Below are 19,755 nucleotides of genomic sequence, written 5' to 3'. Positions count from 1 at the left end.
GGACTTTTATTTCACAAACAGTATTTTGCTTGTCTTGAAGAATCAACTCTTGCAGTGATGATTCACAACTGAAAAGACACTTTCAAGATTAAGACTTTAGTTTCTTAATCTAGAGTTTCTCCAGGCATATTCTCAGACATCTGGGGTAGTATCTTTTCCTTTAAAAAGAGTTAATTTGTATACTAAAGTGTGAGAAACATCATCTTAACTGAAAGTAATGGTCTTCTAACAGTGCCCTCTGGACTCCAGCTGCAGTGGGTGGGAGGTGGAGCTTATGACAGGGGTAGTAGGGATAAGTGTGCTTTTTGTCACCCAGACATTCAGCTACCCGACCTCCATGTGCAGTTGGTACACATACACACACACACATACACCTCACATCTATTAACTATTTCTTACACCTTTATTCTCCATTGATGTGAATAGCCAACCTCATTGTTATAGGCTATTCTTCATCTGGGCCTAATAATAATCAGTCATTCTCTACTAGATAATTGGGCTTTTTTTCTTAAATAAACTTTTAATTTGGGATCGTTTTAGATTTACAGAAAATTTGTGAAAGTATTAGAGGGGATCCCCATTTATCCCAAACCCAGTTTCCCCTGTTAGTAACATCTTACATTAGTGTAATACATTTATCACAATTAATGAACCAATGTCCATACATTGTTATTAACTAAAGCCCATACTTCAATCAGATTTCCTTAGTTTTTACCTAATGTCTTTTTTCTGTTCTAGGATCCCATCCTGGATACCACATAGAGTTGAGTCATCATGTCTCCTTAGGTTCCTCTTGGCTGTAACAGTTTGTCAGAGTTTCCTTGGTTTTGATGACCTTGACAGTTTTGAGGAGTACTGGTCAGGTATTTTATAGAGTGCCTATCAATCTGGATTTCTCTGATGTTCTTCTTATGATTAAACTAGGGCTATGGGATTGGGGAGGAAGACAGACAGTTAAAGTGCCTTTGTCATCCCATCATATTGAGGTTACATACTGTATCAACATGACTTCTCACTGTTGATGTTGATCTTGATCATCTGGCCAACGTAGTGTTTGTCAGATTTCTCCACTGTAAAGTTACTCCTTGTCCCCTCCTTTCCATACTGTACCTTTTGGAAGGAAGTTATGCTATGTAGCCTACAATGAATGAATGGGGGCTTATTCCCCCTCCTTCCTTGAGGAGAGAGTATCTACATAAATTATTTGAAATTCTTCTGCACAGGAGGTTTTCCTATTCCCTCCCAGTTATTTATTTTGTTAATCATTTGTATCAGTATGGACTCGTGGATATGTATAGTATACTTTGGGTTATAATTCAATACTACTTTATTTTGTTGCTCAAATTGTTCTAGCTTTGGCCATTGGGAGCTCCTATGTCCTTTTTACATATCCTTATTTGTGTGTGTTTGTGTTGTTTTTGAGTGCCTCTTTACTTTTTTGGCACTTCAAGATGCCAGGCTCATGTTGTATATTTTAAATACCTATTTTCACAAATAATGTGCCTATTAGAATTAACTACTGTTTTATTTTATAGCGTAGGACCTAGAACAGATAGTTCACTTGTGAAGGATTGAAATAGATATTAATAAAATTTTCCCAAAGTATCTGCTCTCCTTCCTCTAATTCTTACCTTTGTAAGAACCATAAACTAGGGCCAGAAACCTCAGAATCTCCTCCTGCTTCCTTTTATGCTCAACCACCCTCTTTCTTGTCAATTTGACTGTTTTCAAATGTTTGCCTTCCTTTTCATCCCATCGCCAATGCTCAGTTCAGACCCCTGGGCCTCACAAGACTGCAGCAAAAGCCTTTTCTCTGCATGGTTTCCTAGGTCCACTCACTTTGCTGACACATCCACCCCTTTCCCTTCTGCAAATTATCATAAGACATCTGTTAGCTCTTTACTTAGGATGGCCCCCACTGAGATTGGCATCCAAGGCCTTCCACGAGTATGGTTCCATTCAGCTGCATCTCCCAGGGTGCCTCACTCTGGGCACTCTGCCCTGGCTACCCTGACATAGTGGGCCCTCATCGTGGGATTCACAGTCCGAAGGGCCCTAACCTCTATCCTCAGCCTGTTGGACCCAGCACAAGGTCCAGTTCTTCATCCCTAGGTGCTCTCACTGGATTCCACTTATACCCCTATTGTAGCCCACGTCATTCTCCATCTGGTCTACAGTTGTAGATCTGTCTCTCCCACTAGATTGGAAGCCCCTTATGGGTAGGAGCCTGTCTGTCTTATTAACCTTTATTCCCCTCTTGGTGTCTGGCTCGGGATTCCACAAGTCAGAGGCAGTTCAGTATCCGCTGAACTGATGGATGTGCTCATTCCCTGTATATTCACATGCCTTGTTTTGCTCTCAAACACCAGAGGGCACTGTTAGCACGTTGTGGAGGAAGACCATAACCCTTTAGACCTAGAAGGTTGAGAGTGGCTAGTGAAAAGCTTGCTTCTATTTTTGGATGCACAGGATTTACTGCTCTTCACTTGTTTGAATCACATCCCTTTGAGTTTATTCATGAATTGTGCTCCTGTTGTGTTTAGAGATTATTATGAGAGTTAGTAATGACACTTCCATCACAGGTCAAATCCTCAGGCAGGATTGCCTTCATGGTCTCTCCAGACCCACAGTAGCCCTTCTAACCCAGCTGCCCTCCTTTCATCCCCAAGATGGGGACTGCCAGTCCTGAGGGGTATGCAGTGATATGGATCTGTCCCTCTTCTTCCCAGCCCTCCCACCACACGTGCACTGGCACCGTGGCCTGTGGGTGGTGGTTTATAAGCTCTAATGACCTTTGGGCAAGGTGGGAGATTGTTAAGAAAAAGAGCACCTACATTGGCCCTGAACCCAGGGCCACTGCATTAGCTCCCTATGTATTCCCAGGCTGGCTGAAGGTGAGTTACAGCATCATGGGGGCCCCCAGTTCTGCGAAGGCTCCATCATGATTAAGCCAGGGTGCCCCATTCCAGAGAAGTTGGCTATTTGCAGAGGTCTCATACCTTGTACATTTTGCCTCCAAAAAGCAACATGGAAATTGGAAGCCATAAAACAAAGAGTTGATGTTTTTCAGAAAACAAACAAATTGTCTTCCCTTCTCCCTAGCAAACCCCTCCAGCCCTGGGGTCCCTGAGCAATGGGACAGCGTGAGGCTCAGATGGAAGGAGTGAGGCTCAGGAACTCCCCCCTGCCCCGCCCCCATCTGTGGTATAAACTTGTTCCTTGAGGATTCCTGCCCTGCATGTACTCCTGATAAACAGGAAGGCATCGCGCCATCCCTGTCCATCCTTCTCAGAGCATGAGACCTGTCTGGGCCATCAAAGCTATCCCCAGCCCCCAGGAGCATTCTGGAGGGGACTCCAGCCTCACCACAAACAATTCTCCATTGTGTTCCCCCTCCGCCCCCCCCTTGGAAATCAGGGATTTGTAAACAGTCCCTGCATTTAGGTAGGTCCTTGCCCTGGCTTTGTGCTGGTGTGTTATTTTTTCTTCCTTGAACAATGACCTTTCCAGTAGGGCCAGCCGTTCACACCATTGTCTGAGACCCTTGGACTACAGGAAACAGCACCAGATTCTTATCAGCTGGGGGGGCAGGCAGAGCGAACAGATGAGGTCATGCCCAAAGCAAGCTGCTGGTCTGCCATATCATTCTATACCTTTTTCTGTGAGAGCAGAGCCCCCCCTTTTGTCCTCCTAACAGGCCAATCTGGGCTTTGAGTGTCCTTAGTATGGTCCCCTCCATTTGATGGCAGAGACCTGGACTCTGCTTCACTTTGGAATCCTCACTAGCTCACAGCAGTCCCCTTGCTCTGGTCTTCTCTCTCTGCCCGATGGGATGCTCTTCACAGTGAAACATACCCCACTGTGTAGGTTAGAGTACACTCTAGCCATCTTCCCCACCCACCCCCCCTTTCCCCAGGGAAAGAAGTCAAGATTGGTTGGTCACCTGAGTCCCCCTCATCAGCAAAGTCCCTGAGTATAAGCTACTGACTGACTGCTGATGGCCTGGTGTGAGGATGAGGGCAGGCATCCCTAGAGGCCTCCTCCCTGGAGACAGCAATGTTTCCCATCCTCAGTGGAAAATGATTTTTTTAAAGGCTGCATTGAAGAACCATTTCCTTAATGAAAATTCAGGGTGGAAAAGTGAAAGGCTTCATTAGGACAGTCTCTAAGGGAGAGGGGCCCAGCAGTGGTACCCATAGCAAAGGCCACAGGGGCTGAGCAATGGGAAGTGGGCACAGGGCCACAGCAGCCATTGCCTCACCTCCTGTGCAGCAGGGGTGTGGGTGAGTCCGGAATAGGAGCCAGGGGGGCCCAACAATCACTAAGCTCCTTATCAGGTATTGTATCCAAACCTAGCCCCACCCATTCATTCTCCCTTTACACCAGGGCCAAGCCTATAGTCTCAGAAAACCCTCGGGATTTGATCTTGATGTGTGTTGAACTTTCTCCTTGCAGGATCCCCTACAGACTGGAACTTGGGTGAGGCTGGGATGGATCCTTAACTCAGATGGAAATTGGAATGTTTCTGAGTAACTGTTTCCTAGTTCTAAGGAGGAGATGTGGCTGGCTGAAGAAGCCTCAATTTTCTGGGCTAGCAGAAGCATGCAAGCAAGTTTTGGGGGGCCCATCCATCTCTAGTGACATCTGGGGCCTCAACCATCTGGAGAGGACAGCCTGGAAGGGGGCAGGCCAGGCTCCTGATTGTGAGGTTCTAGGGGTGTCTGGGACCTGAGCTGGTCTTAGCTGAGTGAAAGGGAAGCACAGAAGCCATTTGAGAAATAGAAAAGGGCTGTTTTCCTCATTCTGCCTCCTCCATACCCACTACCCTTCCTTAGAAACTAGTATGTGAACTGCAGGACAGTCACAGGTTTGGAGTGGATCCCAGCCCTCCACAGAGGGCCACGCCAGACAACGGGAGAAGCAGGGAGCAAGCGGGGAGGCAGGTTGGGTGTGGAGGGCAGAGTCCAGGCAGCCTGGCCCTGAGGCAGCAGCTTCTGTTCTGGTGCCGGCCATAAGAAGCCAAGATGTGGCTGTTTCACCTGGGAAGTCAGTGCCTCTATAGTTTACAGGCGTAGAAGGCAGAGATTAATAAATTAATCTCACATATTAAGAGAAAAAATATAATCAGAAGTATCCCAAAGTATACTCTTCAAAACACCAGAAACATGAGAGGCTAACTGCTCCATGGGAAAAAAGGGATAGAGGACCAAACGTTTTGGAGAATTGTGTAGCACGCAGTAGGCATGCAATTAATGAGAGATCATCATGGGCTTCTCAGGGGTTTCAAAACAAGGCAAGCAAGCAGGCAGTGCACAGCTCCGTGGGGGCTAAGGAGGCAGAAATCCCCAGTTTTATTTGACCATTTTTGTGGGATAATTGTTCCACAGGACACCATTTTGAAAAACACTTGACTAATGCTCCTTCCCAGCTCTAAATGTGTTTGGGAAATCATAAAACAGAGACTCACAGACCAGGGGAAGTATGAGACTTAGAGGAAAAAGCTGGCAGAGGAAGATAGAGTGAAATCCCTCAGGCAGGAAACAGGACTTAAGAGGGGAGGAGGGAGGAGGAGGAGGGCGAGAGAGAAGTCAGACCCAAGGGGTCTTCAGGGCATGGGTGGCAGTGTCGGTGGGAGCAGAGGTGCTGCGTGCCCCAGGGACAGCAGTGTGTGAGGGGAGAAGGGAGCTCTGGAGATCACATTCACACACCCCTTCCATCCAGCGTTGTACCAAGTGGGTACACTGATGATGCTCATGAGTCGATGGTGATGATGGCTTTGGGTGGGGCAAGGAAGTTTCAGGTTCTGTCAGGCCTGGGTATTTGTGCAGAGATTAGGTGACAAAACTAGGAGCCGCAGACTGCAAGATGGGACTGATGACTGACCTGTTCTATTAGCCCCCCTCTTTTCCATGGATTGAGGGGCCCATCCGAGCAAGAAGCTAGTCTCCCTGGTGAGGTGGGGCAATGTCCATCACCTCTTCTCACCTCCCTTCAGCACCAGTGGAGTCTGCTCTTTGGGCAGCAGCATTATGTCACAAGGGAGTGAGAGCTTCCACAGCACACCCAGGAGGCCAGACTATTGGGGCCGCCCCTCCTCCCCAGAAACTGCAGCCCCTGGGCAAGAGCACAGTGGCCTTAATAAACGTTGGTATGTGGTTTGGGATGAAGACAGGCACCAGGCCAAGTGTTGTTGTCACAAATGTCAAGTGTTATTGTGGAAAAAGCAGGGCTGCCTACGTGCCCAGCTGCCCTTGGCCAGCATTTTTTTTTTCTGGTTCAAGATCTTCCTGGAGTTCCAAGAAGGTCAGTCTCAGAAGCCCAAAGGGCAGCATTTTCCTATTTTAAGAAGCAATCTCAGCTAATAGACAACGCCCTCTGACTCCTTCCTTCCCTTGCTACCCGCCCTCCCTTCTAGAAAACACCACCTAGGGTGGTCTTCTCCATCATGGAATGGATGGGGAAGGCTCATCACTTCCAGCTCACACAGATGGTATCAGTCAGTTTAGTACAGAAACACACAGATACAATAATGATATAATTATGTGATGTAAATATTAACTTCATTCCTCTCCTTGTAGGTTCTGTGTGGTAGACCCCTGTACTGTCCTCACCAGAGCTCGGGTGGTCAGGACAAAATAATAGTAATTAGAGAAGTCACAAAGCCCATCTCCACATCTGAATACAAAAATAGAATTCACACATAAAGGCATTTCCAGGGGTTAATAACACATAGTACCATGGGAGGTGGGAGCTGGTAGAAGCTAGCTGTCCATAATTTTCCAAGTGCAGGTGTTTGTTGTTCAGGATTTTGAACTCCTTATTCCTCCGTTTTCCAGAGTAGCTTCCCCAGAGGACCCTATCCAGAGGCAGCCACACCTGGGTCCAGCCTACAGGCCACTGAGGGCCTGGTTGTGTCTTCCTGGCTCCCCTGGGCTGAGGAGCAGAGCTAGCTGACATCATTCCTGGGGCTCTATGCTCTCTCTTTCTCCTCTCGGTCCCCTCCCCTCTTTCCTCCAGCTCTCCTTCCACAGTCCTCTCCTCTGCTTTTACCTGCTGACAGCCCAGCATCGAACCCCAGGCCAAGGCTTCCCAGAGTGCTGTCAGGTTCCGCTCAATGCTCTGGCTCACTGGCTGTGCAGTCAAAGGGGGAGGAGGGCTTCTTTCGGGTCCCAGTTGGGGGTTGCGGGGGGGGGGGGGGCGGGGGGTGGAACAGAATCTAAGGCAGATTCAGTCTGGGTTTGAGTTCAATGGGACAGGAAGCTCTGTCTTGCTTTTTATCTATTTTTTTTCTCCTTTATTCATCTCGGTTTTTTAAAGGAGGGAATCTTGAACCTGATGTTCCTGTCTCCCTCCTGCCAGTTTTGTGTGTCACTGACCTGCTCGTATGCAAGCTGGGAACGGTTTTTCATTTAGTCCTCCTCCTCCTCCTCCTCCTCCTCCTCCTCCTCCTCCTCTGTGTGTTCCCCAGCTCAAGAAAGACATTGCTGCCAATGGCAAAACACCTGCCTATATGCACAGATAGAATGCATCCTGGCCACCTAAGCCTCAGCCCCAAGAACCTGCAGGACCTAGAGTTCTTAGCAGCTTTCCCCCATATTTTTTCCCTTAAAAGAAAAGAGCCTTCATAAGAACCATCCAAGACCAACCCTTATTTAGCAGAAACTGAAGATTCCAGGGTGGGAAACATCTGGCCTTCCCAGTGGCTCCTCACCTAATTGATGCCATCTTGAATCCTTGAGCATGCTTGCTTCTGGGTCCCATTGCCCATCCTAGGGTCCCACCCTCTCCCATCTCAGAAGCCTCTCAATCCTCTGTGTTCTTGGGCGCCATCTTACCCCTGGTCCTGCCACTAGCTGCAGCATGCTCTCAGAGCTGCCACATTGCTGCCCTCCCAGGCTGGGGGTGTGTTTGCATCACCCTGGGAAAGACAGCCCACTCTTCCCCAGCTAGTCCACACAGATGGGGAAGACATTCTCCTAGAACCCATCTTCACCCTGCTCGTCAACATGGAGGCCCTGATGGTGGGAAGGGATGGGCGTCCCAGGAAACCTTGCCTGCAGCTAAGGAACCTGGGGAAGGGAAGTCAGGCTGAGAAGCCCCTTTGGTTTAAGAAGTGGGGCCTGAGGCCCAGCCCATCCCCAAGCTGCAGGGAGTCTAGCAGTCTATGCTGTGATTCTGTGATGGAGAACAGGCGGTGGGCAGTGGCAAGGGATCACCAAGGTATCCGGGCACAAAGTGTGTGTGTGGGGGGAAGGGGGGTGTCTACCTTCTCAGTATTTCCTCTTTTCCTCCCCAACTCAGTCAGTGTAGGTCTTCTAACCATTGCCAGCTTAGAGGCAATGTCCACCCTCCTCTGGCAGCCTAAGGGCACCCTCACGCCTACTCTAAGGGTTACTCAGGATGGCCTTTGTTCTGCAGCTGGGAAAGAACCACCCAGTCCTCTTGCCTCTGGGCACAACCGGAAATGCACTCTGGGGACCACCTCTGAGAACAAATAGCCGGCCCACTGGGGTTGCCCGTGGCCAGAGGGTGGTGACTCCATCTGGAACTAAGAGCAGAAAGGTGCAGGGAACAGGCACAGGGTCCCTCCATCAGGCCCCCAGCCTTTCCTGAAGCGGCCTGGTAGGGGCTTGTGGGGCAGAGACTCCCATATGTAAGAGGTGATCAAGCCTGCTGACCCCCTCTGCCCTCTCTGGGTGGGGGGGAGATACTGGGGGCTGATTCTTGGCCACTCGGCCCATCCCAACCACCCCCTCCTCCGCCTTCTATGTGGCCTCCACCTCCCGGGGTGTCCGATTCCGCTCGGCCTGCACCCGGCTCTTCACCTTCTTGCCCAGCTCCAGCCCTGCCCAGCTCTTGCCCTTGGCCTGTTTGCCCCGGCTCCGGGAGGAGCACCACATGCGCTCACAGTACTCATCCACCCGGGGCAAGTTGGCGAAGCCGATGAGCTGCAGGATGTCCTTGTACCAGGCCTTGGGTGGGGTGGAGGCCAGGCTTCCCCGGGCAGGGGGCTCCTCCAGCCTCTGCCCCCGGTGGAACAGGCTGTTGAGCTGCGCAGCCACGATCACCTCCAGAGCCAGGCGGGCCACAGTCTGGGAGAAGCCATGCTCCAGCGTCGTGCAGGTGTAGGTGCCCTCATCCAGGCGGCTGAGCCTGCGGATCAGCAGCCCCTGCTCCGTCTGCAGGACTCGCTCGTCCGTCTTCACCTGCTGGGCACCAGGGAGGGCGTGAGGGGGCCATGGAGCAGGGCACACACCATCAACTTCTCTGCACCCTGCTTTTCCAAATGTGCCATCTCAGGGACCAGGACTTGGCACCTCCATGTCCATTCTCCCCAGGGAGGGACCAGCAGCTCAGCAGGCTCAGCCTCCTGGAGACTAAGCCAATTGCAGGCAGGGCTTCACCTTCCCATAACCCAGGGGATGGCCTGGGAAGGGGCTTTTCCAAAATTTGACTGATTTCTCTGTAGTCAAAGCTCTGGGGCACCTGTCTTGGCTTTGCGGGGTGGAGGTGAGCACTGGCACATTTTCCAGTGAACAGAGAGGGTAAGAGGGTACATATGGGCTTTTACTCAAGGGGTATGTAACTCCAGCCCCAGGACTAGAATTCCCCTCACTCTACACGGTCTGCATTGTTCACTTCCCCCACAGCACAGGGCCCACAGCCCCAGCCAGGGTGGGTCAAGCACCCATCACAGTGTGGGAGGCGGGAGTGCTGTTCTGACCCAGCCGGTCTCTGGCCCAGCTGCTGTCTGGGCTTTGGTCTGTGCGACTGGATGTTGAAGCTGCTGCTTGGGCAGTTAGTGCTGTGTAATTTCATCTCGTTGCTCCCCCTGCCCTGGCCTTGGGGGAGTCTCTCAGTGCCTAGCCCAACAGCTGGCCAAGGCTGGCCTCCCCCAGTCCCCAAGCTGAAGGAGAGCCCCTCCTGTAACCAACCCACTCCCTCCCCTCCCTGCCTGTGGGAACTCGGGAATTGTTCCTCACCCTGCCCCACCCACGCCCATCCTCAGGCCCCAGACTGAAGCCATCTCTGGGGTTGACAGAACTTTCCAGATGAGGGTGGAGGGCCTGGGCAGACTGTTGGACTCTAAGGAGGAAGTGTGGGGCCAGGCAGTGTGGCTGGGGGGGTAAGGGCCAGTGGCCAGGGCCACAAGCCTGGGGCAGAGGAGAACCAAGAACCCCTGGGGGAAGGACCTCCTTCAGAGATGAGCCATATATTAAGCCTGGGGACTTCCTGAGCAGCCCAGAGCCCCCTCCCTCTCTTCCATCTCTGCTACCCACCCACCCCTCAGAGCTCAGCTCAGTGCCTTGGGAGTTGGTGGGCTCCCTGCCAATGGAGGAGTTCCAGGCACATCTGGCCTGGGCATTCCCAGATGGCAGGAGAGCAGCACCTCATTCCAGGCACCCAGGGGCCTAAAGCACAGTTTTCTTCAATTGAACTTGACAGGTTCCCCTCAGAACCCCTTCCTAGGACTCAGGACTTAGGGTTCTGGAGAGATGTGACCTAAGGACACGTGCAAATTGGAGGCAGGGTCCTCACTCACCTGGTCGGGCCCCTGGCCCCCCGGTCTCTGCAAGAACCAGCGCACAGCTGCCTGGGGAGACTTGGGCAGGCACTCTAGGAAGGTGCTGTTGTGCTCCATGCCGAAGACCGTAGTGGTGGCCACCGGTCCTGCAGCCTTCTCTGGAGGGAGGCGGAGGTGGTCCGTCTCAGGGACTGTCCAAGAGCCCCCGCCAGTGTTCCAGGGACCTCAGTATCCATCAATCCCCAAGCCAGTCACTCTGTCCAAAGACCCCCACACCCATATAGTGACAGAGCCACTCACGTAGGGAAATTGAGGGCTGTTACAACAGGACAAGTCTGAGGCCCCACTTCACTAGGGTTGAGTCCAGGCCATGGGGTGAGTAGCTGCCACTCACCTTCCTGGCTCTGGCCCAGGCACTGCAGGGCAGGGTTGCCATGCCGGATGTCCTGCCGGCGGAACCGGCGCTTGCTGGTGCCAGGCCGGTAGCGGGTGCAGGAAGCACCGTCCCAGGCGCAGTACGGGTCCCGGGCCAGGCAGCACTCTGCACAGGCACTGCCGTAGGTCTCACACTGGTGCAGCTTCAGCCGGGCCACGCCCAGCCGCGAGCCCACGTACAGCATTTGCTGGGGAGGGACCCAAGCAGAGCCCACAGTGAGCCTGGGCTTCCCCAGAAGCTGCACAGCTCTCAGCCCCCTGGGTTTCCTGAGGTCCCTGCCATTCCCAAGCAGAACCATGGGTGCCTTCCCAGGAGCAAAATGCTTATCACCCACACGATGTACCCCAGATCCTGCGCTAAGACATGAAGGGGGTGGGCAGACCTGGGGTCCTCCCTCCAAGGGGCTTCACCTCGTCCACTACCCCAATGGCCTTTATCCTGACTTGCCTCCCACCTTAGAGGTGCACTCTGCTTTACGTAATCCCAGGACCAACGTCGGGACCTCCCCAAAGATAAACCGAGACCGATAAACTGGGGAAGATGGAAGGTGCCACTTGTAAAAGGACACAGCCGTCCTCAAATCTGGGTTTTGTTTTCCCCTGAGGAGCCAGCGTTTGTGGGTCTCCCCTTATCTGAACAGCCTCACGTACTCAGGGCCTCCCACTGCCCACTAGCATGGGAATGTCAGCTCCCAGCTGGATCCCACCCCTCTGCAGGGCCTGGCCAGGCAGCCCAGCGCCTGCTGCCTGCTGCAGGGCTTTCCAGCAGACACAGGCTGTGCTCAAGGAGGCTCTGGCGGGCTGGGGAGGGGAGGAAGGTGGCAGCTGCTCTTACCCTTTTCACGGAGATCTCCATCTCAGTGATGGCTGTCGGCACCTGAGGAAGGAGCAGGGTCTCAGGGGGCGGGTGTTGGAGAGCCCTCCACTGCTCCCCTGCTCTCAGCCTCCTTTAGCCCCTGGGTGGGAGCCCCTGTCCCCCTGCCTGGGTCAGTGCAGGCTACTAAGGCCAGACAGTCTTTCCCAGAGGTCAGGTTACAAGAAAGGTCCCCTTACCCTGGCTGGCCTCCAAGTAGGAGTAGGAGGCTTGGCTGAAAGCACAAACCTCCAGTGTCCCCTCCCACAGCCCTGTTCCCAGCGATGAAGCAGCTGTCCCAAAGCACCACCCATGTTGGGAGGCGCAGCAGTCCCCCTGTCTGATTCTGTAGAGGGGCCAGCAGAACCTCTTGGGCACTTGGGGCCTCAGCCACCCCCTCACAGTGACTTGTGCCTATCAGGGCTTTGTCCAGGGGTGCTCACCATGGGCCCCCCAACTTTCAGCTCACAAACTGCACCTCCAGGCCCCTCGGTCATTCAGAAGCACCAGCAAGGCCTCTGCAGTGGGGGGTGTCATCCCTTTCAACCCACTGGCTGCAAGCTCAGTTAAGACATAGCCCATCTCCCTCCTGCGCTTTGCTCCTGCTTCCCTGTAGCCAGGGCTAGACCCAGGGACCGCTCCCATCAGCCCCCTCCCTGCTCACCTTAAACACCTGGAGCTCCTCCAGAACCACCTCCTCGGGCTCAGCTGAGTCCCCAGACTGGAGGGCCATGACCTTGAGCACCGACCCTGAGTCTGAGATAGGGAAGAAGGGGTCAGTAGGAGAGGAGGAGCCGCCTGGGCACCCGCCACCTCCCCAGTCCCGCTACCTTACTCAGCCCACCCACCAGTTCCCAGGAAGATGACATCATAGGTCCCGTCCTCTGCCTCCACGCGGTCCACCACGATCTGGCGCAGCTGCTGGGCCAGGTGGGTTTTGACGAGGACAGGGCGGCCCCGCCGAGGCCGCACGGACCGGAACATGAGCGGGTGGGCTCGGGCAAACTGCAGCACTTCATCCGGGTAGTCCTTGGTGCTGCCAAAGGGTCTCCCAGGCTGCGCAGTCATCTTGCTGGGGCACTGTGGCAGCGGCAGAGGGAGCACCTGGAATCCTGGGTCACACATTCCCACCCAGCCTGCTCCACGCCCCACTGTCTGGGCATGCCAACCTCGGAGGACTGCTCTCGCCTGCCAGAGGCTCCTTAACGCGGTCAGGGCTCCTTGCCACCCCTCACCTGACGCCCCTCAGGAGCCCTGGCTCCCAGCTGCTAAGGAGCTGCGTGCAGACACAATGCTGTCCCAACGTAGGGCGCCTGGCATCTCTGTCCTGCCCTCTCCCCGGCCTGGCCAGATACTCACCACGCCAGGGCGGGGGAAGGGCACCTTGCCCCCATAGGGCCCCCATTGATGCTGGGGACCATCTTGGTGGGCAAAGGGCCCCTTGAAGACCTCCCAGATGTCCTCCATGTGGTACAAGCAGACTGCAAAGCCCTGGAACACAGCACTGCCAAGGGCAGACAGGGACAGTCAGGCCAGGGTGGCCGTCAGAGGGGAAGGGGGTGGCCTGGCTCTGTGGGCAGGGTGGAGGGCGACAGTGCCTGCAGTCAGCAGAAACCAAAAAACAAGAACACCCGGGCAGAGGTAGAGAGAGGGAAGCAGAAGATACAGCCAGTCACCAAGTCAGGGACGGAGACAGGGACCCATGGCGAAGCCGGGATATGAAGGCAGAAGCGCGACAGAGGAGCCGGGGTACGGAGCCCCCCCCACCCCCGCACCCCTCCACCCAGTGCAGGGAGGGGAGGCCAGTGTGCCCACCTGACCGTGCTGAACAGTGCATACACCTCGAGGCTCTTCCCTGCCTTGGGCCACAGCAAGAACACATCCTCTGGGAGACAGAAGGCCACTGCCATTGTCCCCCACTCACTGGCTCTGGGCCTCCCCACTCCCGCACCCAGGCCGCCCTTGGCCCTGCCCTTACCCAGCTGGTCAAAGTGGGTCTCAGCACCACCAGGACCGGGCACCGAGCAGACCAGCCTGGCCTTGAGGAAGGTGCTCCACTTGTTCACCAGCACCCTCTGGCCGCCAGCGTCGTTCTGTGGGTCGGAGGCCAGGGTCAGCCTCGGGCCCAGAGGACGGCCCTCCTGCCCTCCTTCACCCTCACCCTCCGGGCAGAGGCAGGGGCGTGGGCTTCACACCCTGGCCTCAGTTTCCCTAATGCTGAGGGTGGGGGCAGGTTGGGGAAGAGGAAGTGCAGCAAGGACTTCCCGCCCTCACCGCCCCTTTTCCACTCTCACCACGCAGACGCGGCCCACGCGGCTGACGGTGACATGGCCCGGGCCCCCATCTGGCGAAGGGACAGTCTCCGAGAAGAAGAAGTACACCTTGTCATCGTTCTGGTCAGAGTTGTCTGCGATCCGGGCAGCCATCACAAACCGGGGGTCTGGGTGGGGGGTGACAGGAGGAAGACAGGTGGCTGAGCCCAGTGGGGAGGGGGCAGGTACTGTCCCCCTGGAGGCCGGAGTCTCAGTGGTAAAGGGGGGTGGGCTGCCCCTCCTGTCTCCATTCCAGCACCAGCTCCCCTGCCTCCTGCCCATGCTGGGGCCGACCTGGGCCAGCCTCGCCCTCAGCAGGCCCCGGACTCACCGTGCAGGAGGTTCTGGTCAGAGTCAGAACGCAAGGCCGGCCGGGCACCCCCACTCCGGAAGATCATGGCCTCGCGCCCCAGGAAGTCGGCGGTGAGGCCCGTGTACAGCTCCCCCCCTGGGGTGGGTGGGACAGAGTCAGGGGAGGAGGGCCCAGCCACCACCCTTTCCCATGGACATCAGCCGGCTCCCACCCTCCCTGTGTCCACCCAGACCTGAGCATCACCCACCTACAAAGGTGCTGGCGAAAGGACGGCTGGGCTCATGTGGGCACCGCCCCCGCCCACTTTCAACACTGTGGGCCTCCAGGTGAAGTACATGCTGGGGAGAGGGAGGCAGGGGTGTCACCTGGGAAAGTAGTACCAGCCCCCCCACCCGGGCAGTGGCCATCATGCATCGCGTGCAGCTGGAGAGTGGGGGGGTGGGGTGAAGGCACCCTCAATTCAGGGCCTTGCCAGTGGGGTCAGCTCTGGCACAAAGGCGCCTTTCAGGCCTCTGAAACCTCTGCCCCGACCCAGGCTCAACGGGGAGGGTTCGGGCCGCCTGGGGGAATGTCACTGCTTCCCAGTCCCTGTGGGGCCCGGGGCTCACCTCCCCACGGTGCCCAACCGCGATGAGGGCGCAGGTGGGATGGAAGGCCCCGGTGCCGCATGCCAGCAGGTGGGTTCTGTTGTGGGGCTGCAGCACCCGCACGAAGTTGGCGCACTCCACCTGGTGGGGAGAGGAGGAGGAGTGAGGGCTGCTCACCACCTATCTCCTTGGGTCCCAAGGCCGGGCCCTGCCTGGCTGATCAGCCCTGGGGTCTATGGTGACATTCTTTTTTCTTTTGAATCCTCACCCGAGGATATTTTTCCATTGATATTTAGAGAGAATGGAAGAGAGAGGGAAAGACAGAGAGAAACATTGATGTGAGAGAAACACATCGATTGGTTGCCTCCTCCATGCACCCAAACCAGGGCCCCGGGCCAGGGAGGAGCCTGCAACCGAGATACATGCCCTTGCCTGGAATCGAACCCAGGACCCTTTGGTCCACAGGCCGATGCTCTATCCACTGAGCCAAACCGGCTACGGCTAGGGTGACATTCTTCTTGGACCCTCTAGAGCCTTCGTGTCCGTTTCAAATGACCCAGCACAGGCAGCTGCAGGAGTGGCTACAGGCTACCCTGGGTGTAGGTCAGGGTTGAGAGCAGTCACTCCCAAGGGCACTCACCAAAGGGTCTCGTCCCTTTCGAACACACTCCTCCCTCTGTCCTGGCTGCGGCGGCCACAGGACCTGAAACACAGCCTGGCTGACCGCGAGCTCACAGCCTCAGTTTCCCCATCCAGCCCCCATCCAGAGTTGCCCAGCTCTCAAACAGAGCTCGCCCCAGTCAGCCCCGCTCACCTCCCGGGGGTCTGCCCATGGCTGGTCCAGCTGCAGGGAGTAGATGGCATCGCGACCCCCCAGAAAGAGGCGGTCTCGGTACTCATCCAGGTACATAGCCCGAAGGTCCAGGGAGCCCCGGGGACCCAGGAAGATGGCGGAGCGGTTGGCAGACAGGAGTTCTGCAGGGGAGCAAGGGAGGGGTGAGGGCCCCTCAGCCGAGGCGTGGAAGTGGAGGGTCCCAGCTGTGCATTCACCCCCCCACACACTCACATCTGGAAAATGTTTCCATCCACAGGGCTGCCAGGAGGGCTTCTGGGAAATGGCTCCTGGGGGTGGGTGGACACAGGGAGCCCCCACCCAGCCCAGCCCACTCAGGACCAACTCCTTTCCCTCCATTCCTTAGCCCCTGCTCTTTCCATTAACACCTCCTTCCCAGTGGCCCCTCTGTGTTCTATGCAGTGCCCACTGTGTAGATGGCCCACTGGCGGACCATACGGCAGCCAGCTGGAGGGAGGGTGGGTGAGTGTGAGCCGTGCAGCGGACAGGCAGGGGACAGTGTTCCCAGCAGAGGCAACACCTGGAAAAGGCCTGGGTCTGGGAGAGGCCAGGGGTGGTCAAGCTGCAGGCTCTAGTCCAGGATGTGGCTAAAGAGGATTTTTCTCCTCCACTGACCTGTCCACCCAGCCCTAGGTAGGGGGAGGCTGTCTGGGGACCCTTGGCATTGGAGGTGGAGAAGGTGGGTGGGCAAGAGGCAGACAAGATGAATGGAAAGGGGCCTTGGCCGCCCTTGGGAAGGCCAAGTGCCCTATGCCTGCCCATCCTCAGCCCAGCACTCACCCTACCCCAAATTCAGCCTCTTCCAGGAAGCCCTCCATGGCTGACAGTACTTTGGAGGGGATTTGCCTTATTTAACTTTTCTTATAGCCTGACTTCCTTCCAAAACCACAGCTCCAAGGGTAGGACCAAATCCTCCCCCAGACTCGATGTTCAGACTCTCCAGAGTCGAGCCACATCTTCCCCCTCATACTCTCCAGAGCCTGGGTCTTCCTCTTTGTTTTATTTTGGGGGTTTCCCCTTTGAACTGAGAATCCCAGAGAAAGGTGATCACCCTGCTCTCCGGCTTCCCTAAGAAGAATCTGTGGCGAGCCTGTGTCGCAGGAGCCTTTTGCTGTGTACTGTCTACGGATTCCGAGGAGGCCTGAGCCCGCCGCAGCACAACGCATCAGCGCATCAGGTTAGATCTGCAGAGGAAACTCCTGAGCCGGGACAGAGCGGGAGGAGCAAGGCCAGCATCGGGGAGCGGGCTGCAAGGGGCAGGTGGGTGAGGGGGGAGCTGTGGGGACAGGGGGAGGGCCCGCATTGCAGTGGGGGAGGAGAGGGACAGGATCCTGCTCTCCCACTGTCTGCCCCTCAGATTGAGGCAGGTGAAGGGACTACCACATGACCCTATCCCACAGCATTCCCTGTCCCTGCCCCTCACAGCTGTCACTCCAACCCACCCAGACCTCTACACTTGGAGCCCCCAACCCATGCAGACAGACCCTCCAGACCTGCCCTGTCTGCCCATCCCCATCTCTCTCTGCCCATCTCTACTGAGGTCTCTCAGGGCCTCCATTCATCTCTCATTTCCTCAAAAGTCCCCTTGGCTTTCCCCTGAGTGTGTCTGTCCCTGCCACCTCCACCTTGGCCATGCCTCCAGGAGCTGTCCTCTCCCCCTGCCTGCCTCCTCCCCTGTGCCTGCCCCTGGCAATAGCCAGAGGAGCACCATCCCGGGAAATGACCGCTGAGTCCTTCCCACTGGCTGTGCAGGGAATGACTGCATCCCTCTGGCTGGCAGAACAGACTGCCCCGGCTGGCTGGGGCCCCCACAGCTGGGGGTGCTGCAGGGTCCCGGGTTCCCACGACCATGCACATGAACAGGGTGTACAGTCCATACCTCGGTAGGAGAGCCGCAGGCGGGGCACGCTGGCGCTGGGGCTGGGGCTGCCCCTGTGGAACAGGAGACTCCCCAAGAGGCAGCAGATGGCCCAGGCCGAGGAGGCCATGCTGGGGACCGAGGGCACCTCGCTGCCTGTGAGCCGCCCTCTGGTCCCACTGCTGGTTGTAGTTTGCTCTCTTGCCGCCAGGCCTGCCACTTATAAGGCACTGGCTCCGCCCTGTCCAGGGCCAGGAAGCCCGAGGAGGAGGAGGAGGAGGAGGAGGAGGAGGAGGAGGAGGAGGAGGAGGAGGAGGAGGAGGAGTAGGAGGAGGAAGAGGAGGAGGAGGAGGAGGAGGAGGAGGAGGAGGAGGAGGAGGAGGAGGAGGAGGAGGGAGAGAGGGAGGGGTGAGTGCCTGCCATGCACCTGCTTTGGCTCCCTCCACCCCGACTGGCCCTGATCCGGGTTCCCCATTGGGGAGACTTTCCCAGCTGGGGTGTGGGTAGTTTACACAGAAATGTCTCCAGGCTCCAGCAAGAGGTCCAGAGGGAGAGAACCTGGAAAAGAGGCCAGGAGTCAGATCGGAGGTGGATGGTCTGGTGAGGGTCTGGTTGGGCTCTCCTTTGCTCTCTGCCCCTCCAGCGCCTGTGGCAGAGAACCCCTCCCCCCACAAACTGACTCCAGGCCCTGTTCATGATCCCAGCAGGGTTCAGCCCCCTGAAGCCTTGGCTTGGCTCCCCAGCTTCCTGCAGCGTCTAAGTTACCTGTGTGTGGGGAGGAGGTCAGTCCAGTCGCAGGGGCTCCGTGTTTTGGAGGAAGGCTTGAGGTTTGCCACACCTCACAGATCTGAGATGGGCTAGAGATGAATGTCTGGCCTTCAGGCCCTGCCCAGTGAGCCTCCCTTTGCTCTGCCCCTCTCAGCCATCCAGTCCTTCCAGAGACCCAGGGCCCAGAGTGTCACTCAGTGAGGAGTGGGTTCTTCCCAGAATCCCCCTCTGCATCATAGGCCCTATACATGTGATCCCTCCAGAGTGAGGGTGAAGGGAGGGTGCTCACACCCCCACCCCCTCTGCCCTGAGCTCAGATCGGGGGCAAGAAAGCCACAGAGAGGGACAAGGAGGAGATGAGATTGAGGGGCTGAATCTAGGCAGGTGAGGGGACTACCACATGCCCCTATCCCACAGCATTCCCTGTCCCTGCCCCTCACAGCTGTCACTCCACCCCACCCAGACCTCTACACTCAGAATCTGAGGCCCTGGAAGCAAAGAAGATTTCAAACTTGAGCCAGAACTGGGGCTCCCGGAATTCTAGAAATTCCTGCAAGTTAGGCCTCCCGGATGGACCAGCCCAAGCCCCCAGACTGTAGGTCAGGAAACTTGGGGGCATCAGAGAGGGAAGGACCTGGCCCAGGCCACAGAGCAGGCTGAAATAGGCCCACCAACCCTGCCCCTTCCTGGGGTTCTCTTTTGCTGTGGTGACTCCTGGGGGTGGCACTTGGAGTCCCCATCTCATCCCTGGAAGGTAAACGGGTCAGGCGCCTTAAGCATGAGAAGGACCCAAGGACCTTGAACCCTGTCTCCCTGGCCCCACCTCCCCCTCACTCAGGGAGGCCTGCAACAGCCCTCAGACCACCACCTGTGACTACTGGAGAATTTGGACCAAGGCCCTTCCCTCGCTGGGTCTCTGTCTCCTCCTGCCACCTTGGGTGTAACGGACTGTTTGCAATGGAGAGGGCTGCCTGTGCAAGGGCTGCCATGATGGTGATTATATTTTGGTCTCTCCGAGAGGCGAAGCCCCTCTGCCTCCATCTTCCTGGAGAGATGTTTTGGGCATAACCCTGGGCGGGGCCGATATCTGGCTGGAGATGGAGCCAGGTGGCCTCTCAGCCAGCCTGTGGCCCCTGCTTTGGGCAGCAGGCCCAACAACTCTTCCGCTGCCAGCTCACCATGGGGTCTCAGCTCAGCCAGGCTCCCCGCTGAGGCTGCAGGGAGGCCTGGATCTCCTGGAGCAGGAGGTCA

The 19,755-nt window shown here is 56.2% G+C and overlaps 1 protein-coding gene across 2 annotated transcripts; it reads right to left on the bottom strand.

The window, feature by feature from the left end:
• Positions 1–6,486: 6,486 nt before the first annotated feature.
• On the bottom strand, positions 6,487–17,916 carry SEMA3G (semaphorin 3G). 2 transcript variants are annotated; one of them, XM_036332002.1, is made up of 16 exons: positions 17,758–17,916; positions 15,840–16,000; positions 15,666–15,728; positions 15,047–15,166; positions 14,686–14,776; positions 14,457–14,573; positions 14,108–14,253; positions 13,792–13,906; positions 13,629–13,698; positions 13,173–13,317; positions 12,662–12,893; positions 12,478–12,569; positions 11,796–11,837; positions 10,920–11,148; positions 10,544–10,683; positions 6,487–9,209 (listed from the first exon to the last, which is right to left on the bottom strand). In XM_036332002.1, exons 1-16 carry the CDS (start codon positions 17,864–17,866, stop codon positions 8,766–8,768), a joined length of 2,316 nt encoding a protein of 771 aa, XP_036187895.1. In that variant the 5' UTR covers positions 17,867–17,916; the 3' UTR covers positions 6,487–8,765. The 2 variants fall into 2 exon arrangements, with proteins under 2 accessions (XP_036187895.1, XP_036187896.1); XM_036332003.1 differs by having other exon boundaries at positions 6,487–9,206.
• Positions 17,917–19,755: the final 1,839 nt, after the last annotated feature.

Source organism: Myotis myotis, unplaced genomic scaffold, assembly GCF_014108235.1.
Source record: "Myotis myotis isolate mMyoMyo1 unplaced genomic scaffold, mMyoMyo1.p scaffold_m19_p_13, whole genome shotgun sequence".
In the NCBI taxonomy this organism is placed as follows: domain Eukaryota; kingdom Metazoa; phylum Chordata; class Mammalia; order Chiroptera; family Vespertilionidae; genus Myotis; species Myotis myotis.
Note: the sequence above shows the minus strand (reverse complement) of the source record. Positions and strands in the feature narration are given on the sequence as shown.